This window comes from Mastigoproctus giganteus, chromosome 5 (genome assembly GCF_048544385.1).
Source record: "Mastigoproctus giganteus isolate SK-2022 chromosome 5, ASM4854438v1, whole genome shotgun sequence".
NCBI lineage: Eukaryota > Metazoa > Arthropoda > Arachnida > Uropygi > Thelyphonidae > Mastigoproctus > Mastigoproctus giganteus.
In genome coordinates this window covers 47,416,346-47,441,972 of record NC_143579.1, presented here as the reverse complement: position 1 = coordinate 47,441,972, position 25,627 = coordinate 47,416,346, and the positions used below count along the sequence as shown (strand labels likewise).

Below are 25,627 nucleotides of genomic sequence, written 5' to 3'. Positions count from 1 at the left end.
AGGTAGGTCAATAGTTTGTTGGATCTGTGTGGTCTTTTCTTGGTTTCGGGAAGGCTAGCACATAAGAATGGCACCAGCTGGTGGGGTAATATTCCTCTAAGAAAATTCTATTATAGAGTAGTAAGAGAGCACTTAATGATCTTTCACTTAAATGGGAAATCATTGCATAATAAATTCCATCAGGACCTGGAGCACTGTTTTTCACTTTTGTGAGCGCATTAAGTAATTCAGTCATGGTCAACGGCAGATTGTATGAATGTTGGAGAGTGGTATTAAAATTCAGTTTATACTTTTCTGTACTGCATTTTAGCATCTGAAAGGCTGGTTCATAGGCGGAAACAGCTGAGAGTGATTCGAAAGACGAGCCGAATGCATTAGCAAGTTCCTCAGGTTCAGAAATTTCCTTTCCTTTCAGAAATAGAATCGGAGAAGTAGCAAGTGAGTATTTGCCATTGATACGTTTGATTTTTTTCCAGACTGTAATAGTATCTGTGAATCTGTTTATTGTGGCAGCATAGCGTGCCCATGCTTCTTTTTTACTCGTTCGTCTTACATGACGAGCCTTAGCCCTTGCTCTTTTAAACTGTAGAAGGTTGGCTGTGGTTGGATGTTTTCTAAACTGATTCCAGGATTTATTTATTTCTCTTTTAACAATGCTACATGCTTCATTCCACCACATTTTTGGATGGTGTCAGATTTTAAATGATGATTTCAGGATAGTGGATTCAGCTGCTGTCATTATTCTTTATGTAATATAGCTTACTGCAGAATCAATCTTGTCAGTTGCAATGACAGATTCTAAATGAGCTATTTCTTGATATTTAGCCCAGTTGGCCTTGTCAAATTTCCAAATTGTTCTAATTCTGTTGAACGGAGGAGAACTTACAGAAATTACAGATGATCGGAAAGTGATCACTACCAAGAGAGTTGTCAGTAACTGTCCAGTCTATGAGAGGAAATATTGTTGGAGAACATACTGTTAGATCAATGGCAGAGCTTGAGCCAGATGGTACATGAACATATGTGTGATCACCGGTGTTTAAAATAGTTAGATTGTGTTTATCCAAGAATTTCTCAATTATTTGTCCTCTGCAGTCAAGTTGTTGAGAACCCCATAGGGGGTTATGGCCATTCCAGTAACCCAGAATACAGAAAGGAGCGGGTATTTGTCCTACTAGGTCATCTAAATCAGCAAGGGTGTAAGCCTGGTCTGGTGACAGATACAATGAGACTAATGTTATCGTTATGCCAATGGTAATACGGGCTGCAATTGCCTCCAACGGAGTTTGCAAGGGAACAGGTCTGGAGGGAATTGAAGAGTTTACTAACAGCGCTACTCCTCCGTGTGCTGCATTAGAGAAGTTTCTATCTTTTCTATACATGGTGAAGTGTTTAATTGTTATAGATACTGCATTCGTCAGGTTTGTTTCTTGTACGCATGCTGCAACAGGCTTATATTCACTTAGGAGATCATAGAGGTCATCTAAATTTGCACGAAATCCACGACAATTCCATTGAATCACTGTGTGCATAGTTTGGTTTCTTACGGCGGATTTTTTTTTTTTTGTGCTTGTCTACTTTTGCTTTTTCTTTTTTTGGAAGATTGGCCTACCCGTGTCAATGTCATCCTCTGGATGAATCTCAAGAATTGAATCATCAGGGCTGAGAGGTGGCAAATGAAGTTTAACATTGACAAATGTAAAGTACTACATATGGGAAACAGCAACCCCAGAGCAACGTATCAACTCTGTGGTACTACATTGACAGTGGTAGAGAATGAAAGGGACCTGGGGGTGGTTGTGCAGGCAGATATGAAGTTTTCTGAGTAGTGCAGACGGGCTGCAAGAGTAGCTCATGGTGTATTGTCGATGATATATAGGAATTTTTCTAGCAGGGATAAGGAGGTGATTATTTCCTTGTATAAGGCAATAGTCAGACTGCACCTAGAGTACTGTATACAGGTCTGTAGGCCTCATTTCAAGAAGGATGTAGAGATGCTGGAACGAGTACAGAGAAGGGCAACAAGATTAGTGAATGGAACAAAGGGGTGCTCTTACGAAGAAAGGCTTAAGTTTTGCGAACTACAGTGTCTGGAGACTAGGCACCAGCGAGGTGATCTGATAGAGGTGTACAAAGCCTTGAATGGTTTGAGCATGCTCAATGCTGATGGGATTCTTCCTCTTGCTCAGAATAATCACCTGAGAGGGCATAAGTTCAAATTGAGGAAAGACAGATGTAGGATAGATGTGCGGAAATTTGCCTTTAGCCAGCGGGTGGTTGGTAGGTGGAACAGACTTCCATCCTGGTGGAAGTTGATAGCCTAAATAAGTTTAAGGCTCAGCTGGAAGTGGTTATTTTTTATTTATTTATTTTACTTTATTTTTTTTTTTTTTTTTGGCTGATGCTGCATAAGCTTGCTTTCTTGCATCAAATGCCTCTACTAATGCACAAGCTCATCCTCTGATACGTTTAATAGATCCCACTCTGATATTACCCCTTTAGAGGAGTTTAAGGTGGCATGTGGGGTAACCTTCATGGGAATTCCACCAAAAGTGGATACATTCAATAGCCTCTCAGCATGTCTATGTTCGGTCATTTCGATTAATAAATCTCCGGATGTTAAACGCCGAACCATTTTTGGAGGACCAGCCACATTTTCGAGACATTTCTGTATCAAAAATGGGGACAGCTTACTCAATGGTTGGTCTGTGGAGGAGTGTAGTATTAGAAAGAGAGGAGTGGTCTTATCCGTTCCTTCTTTTTTTTTTGTCTCTTAGCATGGGATACATTTGTGTCGTCATGATCTGGATTATACTTGTCTAGTTCTGAATCATAAGATCCACATGAGGACTGTTTATTTTTATCCATCGTTGCTCCTTTTTGCCGTGGGAGGGTGTCTTTCTTCTCCCAGGTTTCCAGCCCCGCTACGTGGAGGCAGGAGCGGTGCCACCAGTGACCGAGCGGTTGTAGAAGTTAGTTGTTTGTTATTAGTAAAATATATATACTAAATAAAGAAAGGTTGTTTTTTTCCTTTCTGTGTTCTTACTTAACACTTTAAGCACAGAACCACTGGAAGTAAATGAAATAGAAAAAGACACTAGAAAACAAATAAAACTTTTTCTTTAATAAGCTCACTCTAAAAATCACTGAGAAAATCGCTTGGCACTCGAGGCCTATTCTTCTGTTTGATACTAGAGGTTTACCTCAATATGAAATATTGAAGTAAACTTCTCTTATTCTTTTACAAATGATTCTTCTATATACTCTGTCCTCTCTCTCTCTCTCTCTCTCTCTCTCTCTATTATATATATATAAATATATATTATGTGCGATAAAAGTTAGGCAAAAGTAATAAAAATAAATAAATATGGCTATGTAGCTATCATTATTATGATTAAATAAATATGATTAAATATCATATTTATTTTAATTATCAGATATATATATATATATATATATATATATATATATATATATATATATATATATATATATATATATATATACACACACAATGGTACTAAAAAGCTAATTAATATATGGGGGAAGTGCCTGTATGAAAAAGATAATAATAATAGTAGTAATATAGCTTATGGATCAGGGACACTGCATTAGCAAAACGTACCCTACAGCCATAACCCCTTCTAACACCCCTTCTTGCCTTACTTGAAAGATTCTACGGGATATCCGGAAATATGCTCGAGATCCTCAATAATTTGCTATCTAAGAGAATGCTTCACTTCAAAGGTGATGGCATTACAGTCACTAAAAGCGAAGTCGAGTGATCCCACAAGGTGGTTGTCTCTCAGCCTTGTTATTTGCAGCAATATTCGTTCCACCAATGATCAAATTCCAGCCTTCCTATCGTATGCTGATGATATTGTTTGCTACTTGCTATGCAAACGTCATGTTGGTCATTCACAAGAAAGACAAACTGCCTCTGAATCTGTAAACAGCTACCTAAATACATTCTATAAGTATGCTAAATTTTTTGGCCTGTCAGTCAATCCAGAGAAGTCAAACTATCTCATCTTTACGCCAAGTCGAATGACTTCTACTGATACTGCATCTTCTCTACTTCCGGAATTGGCAGGAAAGGTCCTGACTCCCACAGACAGCGTCAAATCCTAGGAGTAATCCTTGATGCCAACCTCACCTATAAAAAACAAATCCAAGCTCAGTATTCCAAAGCCCTGAGAGCATTCTGGGGAATGAAAATTGATCTGTGCAAAACGCACAATAAGCAAATAATCAAGAAATACCTTGCAACTTACTTCTGTACTGTACTCTCCTATACTGTGGAAGTTTGGTCGGCGGCACCACCCACCAGCCTCAGGAAACTATGGGCCTCGAATTCTGGGTGCTGAAGTGGCCAACTTGTGGTCGCACCAAATCTACACAACATCTAAATCTACTCTCTGCTGCAACCTGCAATATACGCCCATAGTCCACAGAGCCCATGTGCTAAAAATAAAGTCATTCCTTCATCTGTGCTCAGCTAAGCAGGATCACATCAACATCTGGAACACGGTTGGTTGGCGTTTGCCAGGCAGACATCTCCGTAGTACTCCCTCCCTGTGCTCAAGGCTCCAGCGGTTACAGAATTTCAGGACACTTCCCTAATGTGACTCTGGACACTCTCAACTCGCTCAACATCGACATCGACCTGTGAACTATAGACAAGGCATATCGCGATTGCATCTTGGCCCAGCTTGCTGTTTGTAAAGGACATTTATGTAAGTGCCGATCTTAGCTAGCCGATGTCATTTCATGTTCTGCTCAACTTGTAGTCCATTTCGCTGTAATTACTACTTCATTCATTTTACATTCTGATTATCATCTTTGCTTTGATCTATTAATTATTATTTAGTTATTATTATTATTATTATTATTATTATATAAAACAAAATCACTTGTATAAACAACAAATTGTAAGATTCCTCTGGATTTCTGTGTACGGAATCATTATTGTATAAAATTTATGTTAATAAAGAATCTTATTATTATTATTATTATTATGTGTGTATATATATATATATATAATAATTGTAAGTAGAACGCGTAAATTAGATTTAAGTGGTTTAAGTCTAATGAAAATACGATATACACTGGGAGTGATATATGGAATGAAAAAGCAGAAGAAATGGACTAGAGATTAAAATAAGAAGTGATTAAAATAAGATTAAAATAAGAAGTGATTAAAATAAGATTAAAATAAGAAGTGATTAAAATAAGATAAAATAAGAAATATGTTTACAATATATACATGTTTAATACACTGTTGTGTATTAGTGTATTAAACATTTATATATTGTAAACATATTTAATTTTACCTTATTTCATATCATTCCTATCTATACAAACACCATAATTTTTTTTTTTTTTTTTTTTTTTCACACCTAACGCTAGGAGCCGCTAGCGTTCCCCCACATAAATATACCAGCACCTCGCCATATTGTTCTTTTGGTCAGTCTTACATAGTAACAGTAAGTCCTTTCTTTTGGCCTATACTGATATTCCATGATCTGTATGCACCTCGTATTATAACCACTTTTATTGGCACATCCTTTATAAACTTATTAATGCAAAATTCATATCAAAATTTAGGCGCCTCCATAGCCAGGTGGGAAGAAGCAGCATTGCGTAGCATACGCTTCTTGATTAGACCAGGGTTCGAGCCCGTCACCACCAAATACGGAGGATGCGGAAAGGTCAGGGAATGACCACCGCATATCGTGGAGCAATATGGCCTTAGTTGCTAGTGCTCCTAAAAACCAAAAAACAAACAAACGACGATATCAAAATTTGCCTTCACAGCACGTGGCAACTACACATAGCATACAGATCATGTCGGAAACAGAAGCAAGAACATTGCTGTCTTTTTCATAATTTCGGTGGATGACCTCTGATGATGACACTGAAATTGTGAAAGACACTGCAATGTTATTTCATTTTGGTCGCTTTTTCGCTTCTTATTTTAATCTCCAGTCCATTTCTTCTGCTTTTTCATTCCATATATCACTCCCAGTGTATACCGTATTTTCATTAGACTTAAACCAATTAAATCTAATTTTCACGTTCTACTTACAATATTTTATATATATATATAAAACAACACTCACATTGAGATTATGTGATTATATAATTATACAAATAAATGTCCCATATTTCATTTTAAATAAAATCTTTTTTTTTTTTTTTATGAAAACCCCAAACACGAAAGGTATCAAAACCTATAGTACTTAGTACCGTGCGTGGGTTGAAGGAGAAGTATGGGGGGGAGGGGGATGCCGGAAACTTTGCTCTAGAGACTAAACATGGGTTTCACCACTTCAAGCCTCCAATAAGCAAAGTGGCGGTATTTCACCGGTTGATGAAAGTCATCTACCACCTGAATTATGAAAATTACATTAAATTATATAAGTAAATACTCATTAAAAGATTGTCATCCATTCAATTGTCATCTCCAAGAAAAGCCAGAAGTCGACAGTCATCAACACCTCCAAAAAAACCAAACCAATACCGCATGTTAACATGAGAACTGAAAACAATTGTTGGATTTATCCTTAAGAAACATAGGTTAAAATATCTAAAATCATAAAATTGTCTAAACTTCTTATGCACATTTGTGAACAGTAATTCACACATTGGTTAGTAAAAATATCAGGTAGTCAGTAGGTTTAAATATAAAAAAGGGTGGGTAATCATTTGCAAAAAAACACGTTACTTCTTGTGAGCACAGAGTGTATCTGAATAACTTTGGTCCCTTCTAAGAAGATTAGACAGTTTTATGATTTTAGATATTTTAACCTATATTTCTTAAAGATAACTCCACCAATTTTTTTCAGTTCATGTTAACATGTGGTATTGGTTTTGTTTTTTGGGGATGTTGATGGCTTTTCTTGATGCATTATGTTGGAGATGAGAATTGAATGCATGACAACCTTTTAATAAGTATTTATTTATATAATTTAATGTAATTTTCATAATTTATTTTATTTAAAATTAAATATGGGACATTTTATTCATATAATTATATAATCACATAATCCTTCTAATGTGAATGTTGAGAGAATTGTTGTTGTTGTTGTTTGGTTTTTAGGAGCATTAGTAACTAAGGCTATATTGCTCCGGGAATATGCGGTGTTCATTCCCTGACCTTTCCGCATCCTCCGTATTTGGTGGTGACGGGCTCGAACCCCAGTCTAATCAAGAATGAGAGAATTCTGTTCCTACATAAAGGTATGAGGTTTCTTGTTATAGTTTATAATAATATCATTAGTAGTACATTGAGTTTTATTGCTCTTACAATCTTAATTAATATATATATATATATATATATATATCACACATATACACACACACAGTAGGCCTTCGATTTAACGGACTAATTGGGGGAAGGGGTGTCAGTTATTGCCAAAAGTCCGTTGAATCGAATGTATTTTAAAAACATATATTAATAATGAACTTACAATGTACATTAAGTAACTTATACCCGCCACTAAAAAACATCTGTTAAAAATATAAAAATAAATTTACGACAGGAACCAAACTTTATTTTAATTAAACACATCAAAAACTATACAATGTAACTTTCCACCACTTTTTTTTTATTATTATTATTTATTATTATTTTTTTTTTTTTCTTAAAGTTCACACAAAGTTGTTTTCAATGTGAACATTAGTTTTTTCATTTAAATCCATTTTAGAGGGGGAAAAAATTAATATTCTTAAACTCCATTAAATAAAAAATGTTAAAAAAAGATACGTAATATTCAATATTAATATTAACTTAATTGAAAGAATCACAATTTTCAGAGCCAGAAAGAACTGTCATAGGGAGGGAGATGTGTTAATTCCTTGCTGGTAGAGGGTTCTGGTGAAACAGGTCCAGTTGATGAAGTGGTCTTGAAGAAATCATCAAGCTTCAGTTGCTTTACACCTTGGTGCTGCTTCCTTATTACTGTAGATCCAAATTCTCTAAAATGTTCATAGTGAGGAAGCACATCAGGGTCTGATGATGATTCAATATAATGTATGATGTCATCCATATGTTTTCTTTTAACAGACAATTTAGGATGAGGTGCAACTAATAATTCGTCTTTTTCATCGTCATCGCCCTCTTGTTCTCCATGAAGAACATTTTCCGCAATCTACATTCTCAGTTTCATTTTTGTTGTCGACCCTCAGAAAAGTGTCCCGAAAATTAGACACCTCAACTCCCTCAAAGTCCATTTCAGGTTATACATCATACAACGACTTCTTCCAAGCATTGGCCAAGATAGTAATCTTCATATCTTTTAATGCAGCTGCTAAGTTGAAGATAGCAGATCTTTTGTTGTATGCATGCATGTGTTGTATGTTGTTGTATGTTGTTGTATTTTGCAGTGTCCCATTGCCTCTTGTACCTTATTCTGCATCTTCTGTTTCTTCCAAAAGAACCATCACTTCTTCCAAAAACTTCTTTTTATACAACCTCTTACATGCAATGATTACACCTTGATCCATTGGCTGTATCAGTGAAGTAGTGTTAGGAGGCAGAAAAATACAATTAATTCTCCCATCCCTGCTAACTAAGCTCTCAGTCTTATGCTGAGCAGGTGTATTATCTAGCAGTAAAACAGCCTTTATTTCATAAGAAGGAATTTTCAGCACATCTGTCTGATAGCATCGCACATCAGGAATAAAATAGTTAAAGAATCAGTCACAGAAAATATCCATTGTAAACCAGGCATTTTTTGAGTGGGAATATATCACTGGTAACTGGTTCATTAAATCCTTTAAAACACAAGGTTTTTTTTTTTTTTGCCTTACCAATACCATAGGCTTAAGCCGATGCAAGCCATCGGCAATAAAACTGAAATTTGCTCCTTATTCAGCTTATGACTGGGGGGTGCTTGTTTCATGCTTGCAATACTGGGTATTTTCAGGAACAGCATGATAAAAAGTCTCATCAGCATTATAAAGCTGTGATAAAATGAGACCCTCATTTTTAATGAGGTCATTTAGATATTTTCTGAAAGCCTCAACTTATTCTTCATCTGCACATGATTCACTGCAGGTTCTTTTATTAACAATGCTGTAGTGCTTTCAAAAAACCACAGCCATCCATCACTCACCTGAAATTTTAGGTCCACGCTATTCGAGAATTAAAAAAAGGTTCTAAATTTTTCCTTTAAGATATAAATTTTTTGTCCGTTAAATTGAGGGCCTACAGTGTATATATATATATATATATATATATATATATATAATGATAAAATTAAAAGTAATTAATAAAAAAATACAAAAAGATGGAGAAATAAATAACACAAGGTGCCAAGCCTAATAGAAGGAAAGTAAGAAAGAGAAGAGAATGAGAAATTAAAAGAAAAAGAATGTTAAGAACCTAAAAAAATTATAAAATTAAAGAATTAAAGGCTGAATTAACACGCCAATCATATGTACATGAGCTGAAAGGGAAATAAGAAATTAATTGATATTAAATAATAATAGTGAACATCAAAATAGGGGAGGAGAAAAAGAAAAAAAAACCCTTTTGATGCAAACTAAATTAAATTGGTACATAGATCAGGTATTTCATCAGGGGAGTACACCTGATCAAGTACCAATTTTATTTAGTTTGCATCAAAAGCATTTTTTTTTTTTTTTTTTTCCTGTTTACCTTTTCTACCACCCTCATTTTGATGTTCACTATTATTTAACATTGATTAATTTCTTCTTTCGCTTTCAGCTCATGTACATATGATTGGCATTATTAATTCAGCCTTTAATTCTATATATATTTTTTTTTTTTTTTTTTTTTTAAGGTTCTTAACATTCTTTTAATTTCTCATTCTCTTCTCTTTTTTACTTTCCTTCTATTAGGCTCGGCACCTTGTGTTATTTACTTCTCCATCTTTTTGTATTTTTTATTAATTACTTTTAATTTTATCATTATATCTTTTTGTATCCTAGCTTTTGCGCATTCAAGTGCAATTCCTGTTTCTCTCTCTTTCTCTTTTTCTTGCATTTTCTACTCATACACACTATATATATATACAGTGGAACTTCTCTATTACGAACTTCTATTTAACGAATTTCTCTATATTACGAATTTTTTCGCGAAACATTGCACCTTGAAACGAAATTACATGTAAAATTAACCCCATATAACGAAGTGTTAGTCTCTCTATAACGAATTTTTAAAAAAAATTAGTAAAAGCATTTTTGAAGATTTTCAAGCATTCACTGCTAAACAGCTGCTCAAATATACTGCCTCCTTCCTTCCGAAATTGTGTATTACCATCTGGAATTAAATAATCATCCTTTTAGTGAACACGTGTGGCCGTTGACGCCCGTAGGAGGGTCTCTGTTTCATTATTGTTACAGTTATTAAACCAAATGGGTTTTCTTAAAAGTGGTCGTAAACTTTACAATAAATAGCGTAGATTTGTAAATTGATGTTGGCTCAGGGGAAAGCGAAATTCGCTGAGGTAAACCTTTAGCATGCTGCGGCAGCAATACATAGAATGCTACCATAGTCGGTTTTTAGTAACGCCTATTGAGTGACATTCGCTTCTGACCTCAACTGTACCACGTGACCTTCATGTCAATCATTATATATGTCCGTTCTCGTCTAACTGGACCCCCAGTAGATGGTTTTCATGAATTTTTTTTTTTTTTTTTCGTTCGTCATCAATCACATAGGCTTGTATGCTCTTTTTTTTTTTTTTTTTCTGAAAAGTAACATACAGCATATGTTAATCATAAATTTTCTTTCGTGTATATATGCATGAAAGCAGAATAAAAGAAATTCACAAAGTCGTATATTTCTTCAAAGGGAGTGAGTGATACTGTTGAATTGGCAAGCGAACTTCATTGAGTAGGCGGTACCTGTACTAACAATTCACTGTATGGCCGGCGCAGCGAAGTTTGCGGTGCAGTCCAGTAATTTTTACAATTGCGAAAACAATGTCGAAGAGAAAGTGTTTAAGTATTAATGATAAAGCAAAGATTGTTATGATATTGACCAGGGTTTTAAGAAAAAAGATGTTGCGGAGAAATATGGCAATATCTGCAAGCAGTTTATCTATGAATTTAAAAAAATCGAGAATCAATTTTAAATGCAATTGAAGGAGGAGCAGACAAAAAGCGAATTAAGTTGTGTATATACGAAGATGTTGATAAAACTGTTCTAAAATGGGTGCAAATGATACGTGAAAAGAATATCCCAATATCGAGCCTAATAATTAAGCAACAAGCTCTGAAATTTGTACAGTTCTTCAGACATAAAGAATTTAATTCGAGCACTTGGGTGGCTAGAAAAATTTAAGAAGGCGCCACAGAATTGTGGAAAAAGGTTATTTGTGGAGAAAGTGTTAATGTAAGCGAAGAAGATTGCAACAGTTGGAGGAACAATACCAGAAGATTTTGGAAGAAGTTGAGCGTAAGGGATGATTCTAAATGCTAGACAGAAATGGGTTTATTTCTTTAAATGTTTACCGAATAGAACACTTGCTTTTAAGGATGATAAATGTTTTGGCGGAAAACAAAGCAAAGAAAGAATCAACTGTGCTAGTTGGAGAAAATATGACAGGAAGTGAAAAATTAAGACTTTTGGTCGTCGGAATATCAGAAAACCCAACATGTTTTAGAGGCACAAAATCTTTGGAAGTTGACTACACCTTTAATAAAAAAAGCATGGATGACAAGTGATATTTTTGAAGAATGGATATTAAAACTAGACAAGCGTATAACAAAAGAAAAAAGGAAAATCGTGTTGGTAACTGACAACTGTCCGGCACATCCTGCCCAAACTTAAAAGTGCGAAGTTGTTTTTTACCACCAAACGTAACGTCAAAACTCCAGCCAATGGATCAAGGCATAATTAAAAATTTTAAATTTCATTATCGAAAGAGAATAATAATGAAGATTGCCAATGCATTCTCAGAAAATAGAAACTTGGAGGTTACCTTAGAGATTGCATCTCTGAACTGACAAAAGTTTGGACAAACGATGTCACTGAATACACTATTTAAAATTGTTTTTCGAAAGCGGGATTTGCATTGAATACAGAAGTCGAACAAACGACTGGACGAACAAGATGAACTGCCCCTTCTTCACGCTTCTTGATTAGACCGGGGTTCGAGCCCGTCATCACCAAATACGGAGGATGCGGAATGGTCAGGGAATGACCACTCGCATATCCCTGGAGCAGTATGGCCTTTAGTTGCTAATGCTCCTAAAAAAAAAAAACCAGCCCCCTTTCACAACTGAAAAACTTTTGGATATTATTAGAAATCGTCTGGAAACATCGAAAATGAAATAACAATGGATAGTTATGTTTATGTGGATCACAAGCAGAACATTCAAATGAAGATGAAATACTGCTGAACAGTGTTAGACGCGACCAATGATCACGAAGAAATTAACGATGACGCTGAAGAGACGCATCAGAACAACCCGCAGAAAAGCCAACTCGCGAAGAAATGCTTAAAGCTTTTAAAACGGTTCGTATGGGTCTACAGTTTTGTGAAAAGGTTCCTGATAATTGCTCTGAACAAATGTGAGGTTTTCTTTGAGAATCAGACATTTTTTTTTAATTGTACTGTGCAAAACGAAAATTACAGATTTTTTTTAATTTGTGATATTTACTGGCGAAAATTGTGTAAACGTAATTTAAATAAGTATGTTTTTTTTTAAATAAAATACATTAAAAATAAATGTAGAATTCGTTTTTCATAATTTCTAATAAAAAAGATATTCTCTGTATATAACGAAATTTCTATATAATGAATTTTTTTCGCCGGATTTATTGAATTCGTTATAGGGGAAGTTCGACTGTATATACACACACACACACTGGTGTTCAAAGAAAGTGGATCACACCCTTAAAATTGTAATTGTCGTCTCGAATAAACGTAAGTATATATAACAATATTTTTTACAGATTGCATCAGATAAGATTGACATGTGTAGGTGATGACGTAATATTTCAAACAGCTGTGTACTTTCAGCTACATAAGCATGCTCTGCAAGAGTTGCAGTCATTCCTAGCTTGTGTCAAGGATGGCGAGTTACGTGCAGTTGACGCCACAAAGAAAAAGTGCTATTGTTGCTTTACATGAGGAAGGATGTTCTTCCCATATTACTTATAGAGTGTCTTGTAATCAGTCGAAAGTGAATAGAGTTCTTTCCAAACTCAAGAATACTGGTTCTGCTGATATGAAAAAGGGAACTGGATGCAAACGAGTCTGTGCCAAAACAGGACCGCATTTTGAAGCGCTTATGCCTTAAAAATTGTTAAGCTTCTTCATCTGAGCTGAAGAGAATGGGAAGAACATAAAAATGTTCTTGTTTATACTCCGGTACGACCACCAGGTCAGTAGAGTTTACAATAAATCAATCAATACAAATCTTAATCGTATTTAGCAGTCGTTGGCTTGAACCCCAGTCCACTCAAAGCGCGTGTGCTACTGCACTCGTGCTCCTGACCACTCTGCTACATTGTAGCAAGTGCAGTAACAGTCAGAAGACGCCTCTTCAAAAATGGACTTGTAGCCCGTCATCCTAAGAAGCCCCTCCTCACACAAAAAATGAAATGAAAAGGACCGATTAATTTGGTGTAAGAAGCATGTCAAATAGACCCCCCGAGCAGTGGAAGTCAGCTATTTTCTCGGATGAGAACAAATTCAACCTGCATGGCTCTGATGGGAGACAAATGTTCGCTGTAGACGTGGTGAAGAATACCATCCAGACTGTACAGTGTTTACAATTAAATCCCTACCAGCCAAATGATATGGGATTGCATTTCGTATCGCAGAGTAAGTCACCTGCAGTATGTAAAAGGTTCTGTAAATGCCCCTGGATACCTGACTATATTGGAAGGCAAATTACTGCAAACCATTAGAGACCATTTTGACCTGCCAAGTAACTGCATCTTTCAGGATGACTCTGCTCAGGTGAAAAGTGTAAGTAAGCACTTCTGTAGTTACTTTAGCTTCATTTCTGCATTCAAGGTTTGACAGTAATGTGTTTACATTTGTTACAGGTGAAAAAATGTTTGGAAGAATGGTCCATTACAACTCCTAGCTGGCCAGGAAACAGACCGGACCTCAATCCTATAGAGAACAGTTGGCATCATGTGGAATCTGCAGTTGCCAGAAAGAAACCAAAGACCCTTCGTGAACTTCAGGAAGCCATAATTTATGTTTGGAACCACAAACTATCAGTTGATTATCTTCAGAAATTGATCTTGTCAATGCCTCGACGGTGTGCTGCTGTCATCAGGACCAGAGGCAGTTCAGCTAAATATTAGTGTGCACCTGGTGAACTTTTCATTTTGTTTTCCATTTAAAATGATAAACTGAAGCAAATTGAGGGCTTCTGATAACATTTCAGCCATAACTGTTGTATAAAGGTTGCAAATGCTCAATTTGGAATATTTTGAGAGCACCTGTCAAATATTACCTAGCTTTGCCTTAACTATTAATAAATATCTTTTGTTTATATTTCTATTTGTGATGCTAGTCATTAATGTAATATACCATCGCAAAAAAGGGTTAGAAATGTGAAATTCTTAGGTAATCCACTTTCTTTGGATACTAATATATATATATATATATATATATATATATATATATACATACAGGGTGTCTCAAAAATACATGGCATAACTTCAGGAATGAGTTCCTCATATGTAGACAATAAAAATATTTTATATCAACATAGTTCCGGAAATGCTTGATTCCCGAGTAATTAACCGGAATGTCTTATCTCCCGCAGGTGATTTCCCTCATCACAAGGTACTGACAGAATCTGATGGTTTTCCATTCCGCCCATGTACTCAAATCAGGAGCAGGCGGATATATATATATTTTTTTTTATGTGAACCCCAAACACGAAAGGTATTAGAACCTATAGTACTTAGTACCGTGCTTGGGTTGGAGGTTGAGAAGACGAAAGAAGATATTTGTTGACATTGGACTTGAACTTCTGTAGATTGTAATTTTCAGGAAATACGTATGAAGAAAGGTTGTTCCAGAAAACGGCAGTTGAATGAATAAATGAGGAAGATGAAAAGTTGGTTCTGTGGGTTTGAAGTTGGACAGTAAATGGATGTTGGCTGGTGGCAGCACGTGTTCGGACTGTTTTGAAAGAGAGAGCGGGAATTATAGAAGCCAATTCAGAAGAACAGTGCCGATGGAAGTATCTGTAGAAGAGGCATGCAACAGAAACAGTACATCGATGAGAAAGCGAGTGGAGAGACTCTGTTAGAGATGAATCATTAATTAACCTAACTGCCCTCTTCTGAATGGAATCAAGAAGCCTGAGAGAGGTTTTGGGGGCACCACCCCAGATGTGGGAACAATATTCCATGGCAGGGGGGATTTGCGATTTATACAGAGTGAGCAGCTGTTTGGAAGAAAAGTAACACCGAGAGGGAAAGAGAAAACCAAGTTTTCTAGATGCAGAGGAAGCAATATTTGTAATGTGCTTGTGCCAAGAGAGATTAGAAGTCAGGGTAATCCCCAAAAGAGATATATCATTTTGCCTAGAAATTGGAGTGTCACTAAAGATAAGCATAGGAGCAGAAGAATCCTTTTTGCGAGATATAAGACAAGACTGAGTTTTAGAAGGGTTGAAATCAACTAAGTTGTCTTTGCCCCACTGGAGAATTACCTGAAGATCGGCATTTGAGGAATTGGTAGCAGATTTTCGAGAAGTTGAAGCTGATTGAGCAGGACGAGGTTTCTCAAAATGGAAAGTAGAATGCAGTATGCTATCATCGGCAAAACTATGGATAGGATTTCCAGTCAATGGAAGAAGGTAATTAATATACAAGAGGAAAAGAGTGGTAGAAAGAACTGAACCTTGGTGGACACCGGCATTAGTGGAGAAGTTAGAAGACAGAGAGCCATCTACAATCACTCTCAGTGAGCAATCAGAGAGAAAACTGGATAACCAATTACTAAAAACAGTTGGCAAACCATAAGATGGAATCTTGTTTAGAAGACTTTATGCCAAACATGATCAAAAGCCTTTGAGATGTCGAGAGCAACTACTTGTGTTTCACCGAACCTTTCCATTGAATTAGTCCATAAATGGGTAACTATGATCTATACTGGCGAACGTTGATCAGACGCAAGGTTTCTAGGTAGTTTAAGAGTTGGCGGTTAATTGATTTCTCCATTACTTTAGAAAGAATAGAAGTAATTGCAATGGGACGGTAATTGGATGGGAGGGATTTGTCACCCTTTTTAGGAACTGACTGGATATGAGCAAATTTCCAAGCAGAAGGAAAAACACCTTTGGAATAAGAAAGTGAAAAAAGGTGGCAAAGAATAGGAGTAAGTTCAGGAGCACACGTTTTGAGAACAAGTGGAGAAATACCATCGGGACCTGGAGCTTTCTTAGCATCAAGATTCATCAAAATCCTTCTGATATCCTTTTGACGGAAGACCACAGGAGTCATTGAATGGGAGCGTATTGGGAATGTTGGGATTTTTTTTCCGAGATCATTAATACATGAGCTGAAAGGAAAATGGGATGCTAGCAGGTCAGCTTTATCCTTGGCTGAAGTGACAACAGTACCATCTGGTTTGGACAGAGGTGGAAGCAGAGATAGGCAAAAGTTGCAGCCAATAGCTTTGGCAAGAGACCAGAATGCTCGGCTACCATTAGGGCAAGAAGCAAGTTTTCTACTCTTAGCCTGTTCAAACTCTAGTTTGGACTGATTAATAACTGCTTTACAATTGTTGCGAGCTTCAGTGTAGGCAGAAAATGAAACTGAAGAATTAGAAACAGCCAATTACGATATGCAACATTCTTCTCTTGAACAGCCTTAGCACATTTATTGGAAAACCAAGGTTTAGATAAAGGACGAGATTTTAAAGTGGAGTGTGGGATAAAGGATTCCATTCCTGCAAGAATAATTTCACTGACACGATCTGAGCAAACGTTGACATCAGAAGTTTTGAAACAGTAATCAGACCAAGGGAAAGAAGAAAAGAAGTCTTGCAGGTCATCCCATTTTGCATTCTTGTAATGCCATACAACACGAGGTTGGGAATAGCCATGAGATAAAGGTTCCATTGGAGAAGAAACAATCACCAAGTTGTAATCTGAAGTGCCTAAAGGACCTCTCACTTCGACCGTGTACTTAGAAGGGTTGTTTGTGAGAAAAAGATCAAGTGTATTGGCAGTATGATTAGGATTGTCCGGTATTCTTGTAGATAAATGAACAATCTGTGTTAGGTCATTAGTAATTGCAAAAGCCTCAGCATCTCGACCTGCTGGGTCGGTGTGACTAGAAAACAGAAGCCAGCTGGAGTTGTGAACATTAAAATCACCAAGGAAAATTACCTCACTGTTAGAAAAGTTGGACTGGAGAAAGTTAAGTTGCAAAGAGAGGAAGTCAAAGAGCTCCAAGTGATTAGTGGAGTTGGGAGAACGGTAGAGACAACAGATGAATTTGACACAATGAGGTAGAGAGATTTTAAGCCAGAGAAGATCAAAGAGAGGAGATTCCAAATTGCCAAGTCACTGACAGGGAATATCAGAACAGACATATGCACAAGTACCACCTTTGAGGCGAAAGGAATCATACAGCGAATAATTTGGGCATCTGAGATTAGCAGTAGTTGAATCAACCGAGAATTGAGATTCTGTCAGAAAAAGTATATGTGGTTTGGCAGACTGCAAGTGGAAATGGACATCGTTGAGATTAGAATTGAGACCACGTATATTTGTGAAATGAATTAGAAAGTGCTTGAATGAAATTGTTCTAATCGTTGTTAGAGGAAACTTCTATAATAGGGAAGGATTGTGGATAAATATTTGTATAAATATGGTTTTACCAGATGTGTTGTTCATTGCCTCACTCAATTTTCTAGCAATAGGTATAAGTAATCCTGAATTTTCTGACGCAGTCAGTGGCCGAAAAGATAACAAGTTTTACCTTATTAAAAATTAAAGTAAGCCTTCTCACTATAAATACAATAAGAAAAGCAGGTGCTTACAAATTTGGCGCACCAGCCAGCACCTTGTAAATAATAGTGAAAGCGAAGCTTACAAGACATAGGCTCTTATGCATATATACAGCAGGACCCCGTTATAATGCGGTTCCCTATAACGCTGTTCATATATTATAACCCGTATCTGACTATAACGCTGTCACAGATCACTATAATGCTCTTTTACAGATTGCATTTTTGGCATATTTAACGAAATCATTTCATTTGATGGAGTCGATATCTTGAAAATGAATAGCAAAACAGGTATAAAACGTTTCCCACACACAGTGAAATTTTCTCGCACGCTAATTTAATTGCAGTACAGTCACTTGTTACGTAGTTTCGAGATCAACCTTTTAAAAAATGATCCAAATATATTGCTTGTAATATTTGCGTTATATGCATTTATCCGAAGTCTAGTCATCACTCAGTACAGTATTAGACATTGTGCGTAACGGACAGTTTACTTGAACATTATATCGTAATTAATGCAACCAACGCAGTTACATTTTCGAAGAGTTAATAATGGCCAATAAGAATGAAAAAGCAAAGTCTGGGCACAGTACAAAGACTATAAATGTAAGAAAAAGACTGAATTTGAAAATTAAATTAGACGTTTTGAAGCGAATCGATTCCTGTCAATGACAAGCAGATATGTGCCATAATTTAGGACTTGCAAGTTTAACTGTAAGAACAATTATAAAAAAATAAAGAATTCATTTTAGCAGCGAGAAAGATAACTGTTCCACTGCAAGCAACTAGGGTTAGGCCGGCTATTAGGATTGAAATGGAAAGACGTTAACTAATTTTATTGAAGATAATATCCAATGCAGAATTCGGTTAAGTTAAATATTATAAAAATAAAAAATACAATAATAATAAAAGGAGAGATTAGCCAATATGATGATCTGAAGAAAACTCAACCAAAAAAAAAAAAAAAACAACCATTTAAAACTGGTAAGAGCTGATTGAATAGATTTAAAATCTAGGGAGAAGCCGCAAGTGCAGATCAAGGAGCTGAAACTTTCAAAAAAGAACTTAAAATTATTGAAGAGGGGTATTATGTGTTATACTTCTCAACAAGTTTATAACATAGATGAAGCAGGACTTTTGTGGAAACGAATGCCTAAAAGAAGTTTCATATTGAAAGAAGGAAAAAACATGCCAGGTTTCAAAGCGGCGAAGGATTGGGTGACTTTATTGTTGGGTGGTAACGCTGCGGGGGATTTAAAATTAATACTCCTTTTAGTTTATTTAGAAGAGGGCCAAAGTTCAAACCAAAATCGACACATTTTTCATGATTAAATTCATCAATTAAATTAAATCAATTAAAATCAATTCAGATCAATTAAATTCATGATTTTAATTGGAATTTTAAGTTTAATTTTGATACATAAGTAGTTACCACATAATTATATACGTATGTAATGCAGAATATTTTATATGTACAAATATTTGAATATTAAATATTTTGACCGACATTTGTGCATCTTTTCACTACCGTTTATTATTGATTAGGAAATATCCTATGGCACTGACCGCAACTTACAAATACATATGTTACCTTATGGGAATGCGAGCTCGCTTAGCACGGATTCACTTAGCGCTCTGTTTTTCTGGAATGAATTATCAGCGTTAAGCAGGGGGGGGGGGGGATCACTTGTATACATGCAACTGTGCCTAAAGAGGAACTACAGCAAACAAAAAACAAACAAATAAAAATGTGAACCAGCTCCATTTAAAACTTGGAAAGGTTTTGCATTCTGTAAAAGTTTGTAAAAACTGATTTTTTTGCAAACCGAAAATTCTTTTTTTCTATGCTATCAATACCATGTTTTTTTAGTAAAACTCTATATACATGTTGCAATTAAAAAAAAAAAAAAGAAAGAAAGGAAAAGGCAGGAAAAAAAAATTTCATGAAACTATTTTGCAACATGGCAGCCCAGACATAAAATGCCACTTTACAAAGCATTACACTAATTGGCATTTCATATTTAAACCTGCGTAGTTTCCCCTAGTTTCTTGAAAATTACTTGCAATTTCTCATATTTTCTAAAGAGAAATTAAAGAAAATACTTTCCTTTGAAGGTAGATTGAATTTCAGTTATGCTGAAGAAAAATAAATACTGAAGAAAGCAAAGAATGCTTCTGATTCCTTGAAGTGTTCAATATCAAGTAGGTGAGGTAGTTGTGCACCTATCTTTTATCATACATTTTGACAGGTGCATTATTCATTTATATTGGGGAAATTTTAATGAAGGTTTATTGTATTTAATAGTGATATATATTTTTTTATTGCTCTACATGACATACGTTGATTGTTATTATTAACAATCTGGAACAAACATATTAGCATTCAAACATTCATTCCAGCAGAAAGGCAGATCTTTATTAAAAGTTTACAAATTTGATTTCTAAACGCTGACTGGCATGCTTCCCATGCATTACTTCTTGTTTATCTATAGATCTTATTCCAATTATCTTTTTGTATTTCTTAATCTTGAGATCAAGTTTCTCTAATTAATATACCTCATTTTTATAGATTAATGTTCTATTTGCAGTCGCATCACTTTTAAATTGCCTTCATCAGTTTCGATCAGAGAACCAGAGATTGGAAGAGCATGTTAATGATCTTATTGCTCGCCGGGACCATTTATTAGCAGCTAATGCAAGGCTTGCTTTGCCACTGAATAACAGTGTCTCAGTGTATCCACCTCTCACAGTTGGCACAACTACAACCACTACTACTTCTCCGAATGGAGGGAATAATCGTTTTGGTGGCTATCTCTCTTTAGAAAATGGCATTGTACACAGTGCACAAGTGAGTGAACATGAGTTATGTTGTTATTTTGATTTTATTTGCATTGAGGATGAACTCTATATGTAAATGAAGTGATTTAAAATTTTTTATTTTAGTTGACATATATACATTCATAGGTAAACCTAAATTATCAAATAGTCACTCTAATTTTTTTTATATTTATATTTCTGAATAAAAATTGATTGACAATATGGAAGGCTAAGAGGTCTTCCCCCCATCTCATTTTATTACCATTCATATATGAAGGATTGAAAGAAAATCTGATGTAGGCCAAATTACTTAATTTTATTTTTTGTTATTTGGTTTGGGTTTTTTTTTTTTTTTTAGGAGCATTAGCAACTAAGGCCATATTGCTCCGGGAGTATGCAGTGGTCATTCCGTGACCTTTCCACATCCTCCGTATTTGGCGGTCACGGGCTCAAACCCCGGTCTAATCAAGAAGCGTGTGCTATGCACTGCTGCTCCTGCCCACCTGGCTACAGAGGCCCCCAAATTACTTAAAAACAAGATATTAGAACTTTTGCATTTATTAATGTTGAGAAAAGTTGAATGTTTCTTATCAAAATAAAAAAGATTACATTATCCTGATATAAATTTTTATTCAACATAATTGTTAAGTTAGATAATATTACTATTGCAAAGAAAAAAGTAATACACATTTCTTTTGTATTTTATTTTATTTAATATTAGTATTATTATTGAAAGTATGATACAAGGAATATATAAATTCAATTATATAAATTCAAAAACAAAAACAAAAAAAAAAAAAACCACTTCATTTGTCAATTCCTTCCAGTAATTTGTCCAAACCTTTCTTAAATTTATGCCTCCTTGTGTGTTTTGTCTGAGAGGGGTAAAGACGCCATCAGCATTTTTTTTTTTTTTTTTTTTTTATGAAAACCCCAAACACGAAAGGTATCAAAACCTATAGTGCTTAGTACCGTGCATGGGTTGAAGGAAAAGTATTGGGGGAGGGGGGGGTGCCGGAAACTTTGCTCTAGAGACTAAACATGGGTTTCACCACTTCAAGCCTCCAATAAGCAAAGTGGTGGTATTTCACCGGTTGATGAAAGTCATCTACCACCTACTTTAGTTTACTTAGCACTTTTATAACATTCAATGCTAGCACAGAGGCTTTTGAAACGTATGAAAAGGTACTAAAGGATGGTAAGACAGTGTTAAAATTTCTGTACTTAATGTATAACACTTCAAATAGTAACACACCAAGTTTCAAACAGTTTCAATAACATATATTTTTTTTAATTACAGGTCCTAAAGCCAACAAAGTTGTGTGAATGAAGAAAGATGGTCAAAATCAGTCACCATGCAGTCATCCAATATTTGGGGAAATGGGTATAACACCAAAGGGTGTTATACCCATGGAATGGGAAAGTGTTATACCCATTTGGTTAACACCAAATGGGTATAACACCTTCCCATTCCATGGTTAAGAAGTGGGTAGCAGAATTTAAATGAGGAAGTGAGTCTGGTAGATGACCCACACGATGGAAGACCTGCAAGGTCCATCACTCCAGAAGTTGTTGACAGTGTGCATGATCTGGTGATGAGTGATCAACGAGTGACAATTCAATACATTGCCAGCATCTCATCTGAATGTGTGTACTACATGATAACAGAGGTTCTCACTGTGAAAAAGGTATGAGCACGTTGGGTCCCAAAGTTATAGATCAAAAATGTACAAGAGTTGTCAAGTTAAGTGAACATTTGCAAGTTTTCTGACCATGGATGAGAAATGGGTCCATCACTTTCAGCCAGAAACAAAGGAGCAGTCAAAATGGTGGAAACAACTCTTCTCCCTCTGCAAAGAAAGCCAAGTCAATTCCTTCTGCTGGCACAATAATGGTATCAGTTTTTTGAGTTGCTGATGGAATATTGCTAGTGGATTACCTTTGGAATTCACTATTAATGCTCCAAAAAAACTGATACCATCAGGCCAGACAGTCACAGGGATGTATTACTCTGACATTATGAGGCATATTCATGAAAACATCAAAGACAAATGCCAAGGAAAACTCAGCAAAGGAGTTTTGTTCCACCAGGACAATGTGTCTGTTCACAGGTCTGCCTTTAGTGCACTGCATGAGTGTGGCTTTGAAATCTTGGAGTCTCTTTCCTTTTCCCAACTCTTATTTTCCCTTTCCCCTATTTTCTAATTTAAAAAAATACCTGGCTGGTATCCCTTTTCCCACTGACAGTGACACCATTGCTGCAGTAGGTACATTTCTGGAGTCCCTAGGAAAAAACTTCCTTCGCAGCTGGAATCAGCACATTGCAGCATCGGTGGGAAAAAGTGTATTGACAACGAAGGGGACTATGTTGAAAAAAAGCATGTCATCAGTCTCCTTTAATAAACTTTAATAAACCTTTCATACTTGAGCCATGTACTTTTCAAACACTCCTTATATACTGTAGTACTTAAGAGTACAGAAGTATGTCAAGTCAAACTTCCCTATAATCAATATGATAAATCCAGCAAGAAATTTCATTATACAGTAATACCCCGAAGTTACGCGATAGGTGGGTCCGACGAAAATCGCGTAAGTCGAATTCGCGTAAGTCGGGGTACAACTTTGCATATAAATACATATAAATTTTGCTCAATTGGGACCAAGGACTAACAAAAACACTAGTTTAGAAGAAAAATATTAATAAAATTGCAGTTCTGTATACATATTAATACAAAATATGTATTAAAAAAACAAATGACTTACGTTAAAAAGTTATTTCGATGTCGATGGCTTCATAAAATCTAACAAATTCGTCTGACGACACCGCCTTCTTTTTTTCACGCAGAATTTCTTCGTAGCAAGCTAATAATTTTTTTTATTCCTTGCTTTGTAGCTATAACGCGTTCTTCGTTGGAGTCTATGTTTTCTAAAATTTTTAAGCCCTTTACAATTGAGCCCTTTTCAATTTTCAACCTGTCAAGTTTGCAATTGTCATGTGCTTTTCGCCGTTGCTTCATTTAGGCCTGTAGCACGTGCAATATCACATGGTCTTTCATTTCGCTCAAAGCGTTTCACAATTTCATATTTTTTCTCTATCGACAGAGGCGGACTGGCCATAAGCCTTACCGGGGCCAGTGTAACCCCGGTGGGCCAGTGTGATTTTGGCCATAAACCATAGTATGAGGCCACTATAAATTTTCCCGGGTAAGAATTTTTGACCCAGTCCGCCTCTGTTTATCGATAATTGCTTTTCTTTTTCTCTCTGAATCTGCAGTGTCTTCACCAGGACGCTTCCTTTTCACACCTTTTAATTAAGTATTTTACTAATTTTTAGGGAATAAAGCGCAATTACAAAACGAGGAGGCACGCTTGATACGCATAAACAAAGCTGCGCGCATTTAGCAACTGAATAAACAACACCATAAAGGCAGAGATACACTATTAACACCCCACATTTCTAGGGGTTACTACCATAAAACAATAAAAATCCAGTTGCGTTTCTGCTAGTGAAATCTGTTATAAACTGGTAGTAAACTCGATCTAATTGCATTTGCGATTATACCGATAGCTGGAATTGTGTTGGTTTTTACGTTATTATGGTGAAATGTGTTTTTCCCTTCACTGATATAAAAAACATAAAATCAGCAAAGTTGAATTTTGTTCATCTTTCGCTCTCATTCTCCGCCGTCGCACCGTATATCGATAACATATGAAAAACGACCTTGAAGATAGTGGGCGGCAGCGTTGCCAAACGAAAAAATCAAGAACCGCGTAACTCCGAGTTCGCGTAAGTCGGGGTAGCGTAAGTCGGGGTATTACTGTACAGAGAATAAATACCCTTTGTATTGGAAATTATCTAATGTGAAAATGAAATGAACCTACATTTATTTTTAATGTATTTTATTTCAAAAACATACTTATTTAAATTGTGTGTTTACACAATTTTCAAAGGTAGGTATTACAAATTGAAAAAATTGGTAGTTTTAATTTGCACAGTACAATTAAAATTTCCTTTGAGAATCAATTTTGATTCACGAAGGAAACCTCATATTTATTCAGAGCATTAAAAACATTATTAGGAACATTTTCACAAAACTATAGACCCAGCTGGACCATTTTAAGACCATGAAACATGTCTTCAGTGTCATCATTAATTTCTCCGTGATAATGGTCGCATCTATTTCATCTTCATTTGTATGTTCTTTTGTAGCCAGATCTTGATCTACATCAATGGTTCCCAACCTTTTTTGACTCATGAATCCATTTTAACGTAATATTTTTATTGCAAACCACTAATCCTATATTCCCTGAAGTTGCATAATAGTTCTGAATTTTTATTATAAAATATTTTCAGTACTATACGTGATATTGCTTAATAATAAAAATTACAGTGGAATCTCATTAATACAAAATTCAAGGGACCTAAATTTTCATGTTTTGTAATAATGAGGTTTGTAGTAACGAGATCCCCCAAAAGTGTCACATTTTACCTTTTTTTTTTTTTTTTTTGGTACATACTGTATATCTAATAATAATAATATCAAAAAGAAATTAATAAAAGTAAAATAAAATAAAAACGAAAGCCTTGTCTAACAGTACAATAATAAGAATAACATATTTTTTAAAGATTTTATTTTATTTGTAAGATAAACTAAGAGAAAAGCAATATTAACAGAAATGAAAATATTGTACAGTATATATTTTGATATACAGCCAGGCCTCACATAACGCGAGTTCGATTAACACGATTTTCAGTTAACGCTATTTGAAAAATTATACCACTTTTCACTTTACACAATGCAAACTTCCAGTTAACATGATCTTTTTTTTTTTTTTTTTTT

The 25,627-nt window shown here is 35.5% G+C and overlaps 1 protein-coding gene across 5 annotated transcripts in view; it reads left to right on the top strand.

Annotated features, from left to right (window-relative positions):
- Nucleotides 1–25,627, top strand: part of LOC150085373 (uncharacterized) — a 444,699-nt gene that overhangs the window by 343,535 nt on the left and 75,537 nt on the right. For all 5 annotated transcript variants that reach the window (XM_090373179.1, XM_090373178.1, XM_090373180.1 and 2 more), the window contains one exon: nucleotides 20,558–20,817. In XM_090373179.1, the coding sequence (XP_090229305.1) occupies nucleotides 20,558–20,817 (260 nt within the window). The remainder of the gene's footprint in view (nucleotides 1–20,557; nucleotides 20,818–25,627) is intronic.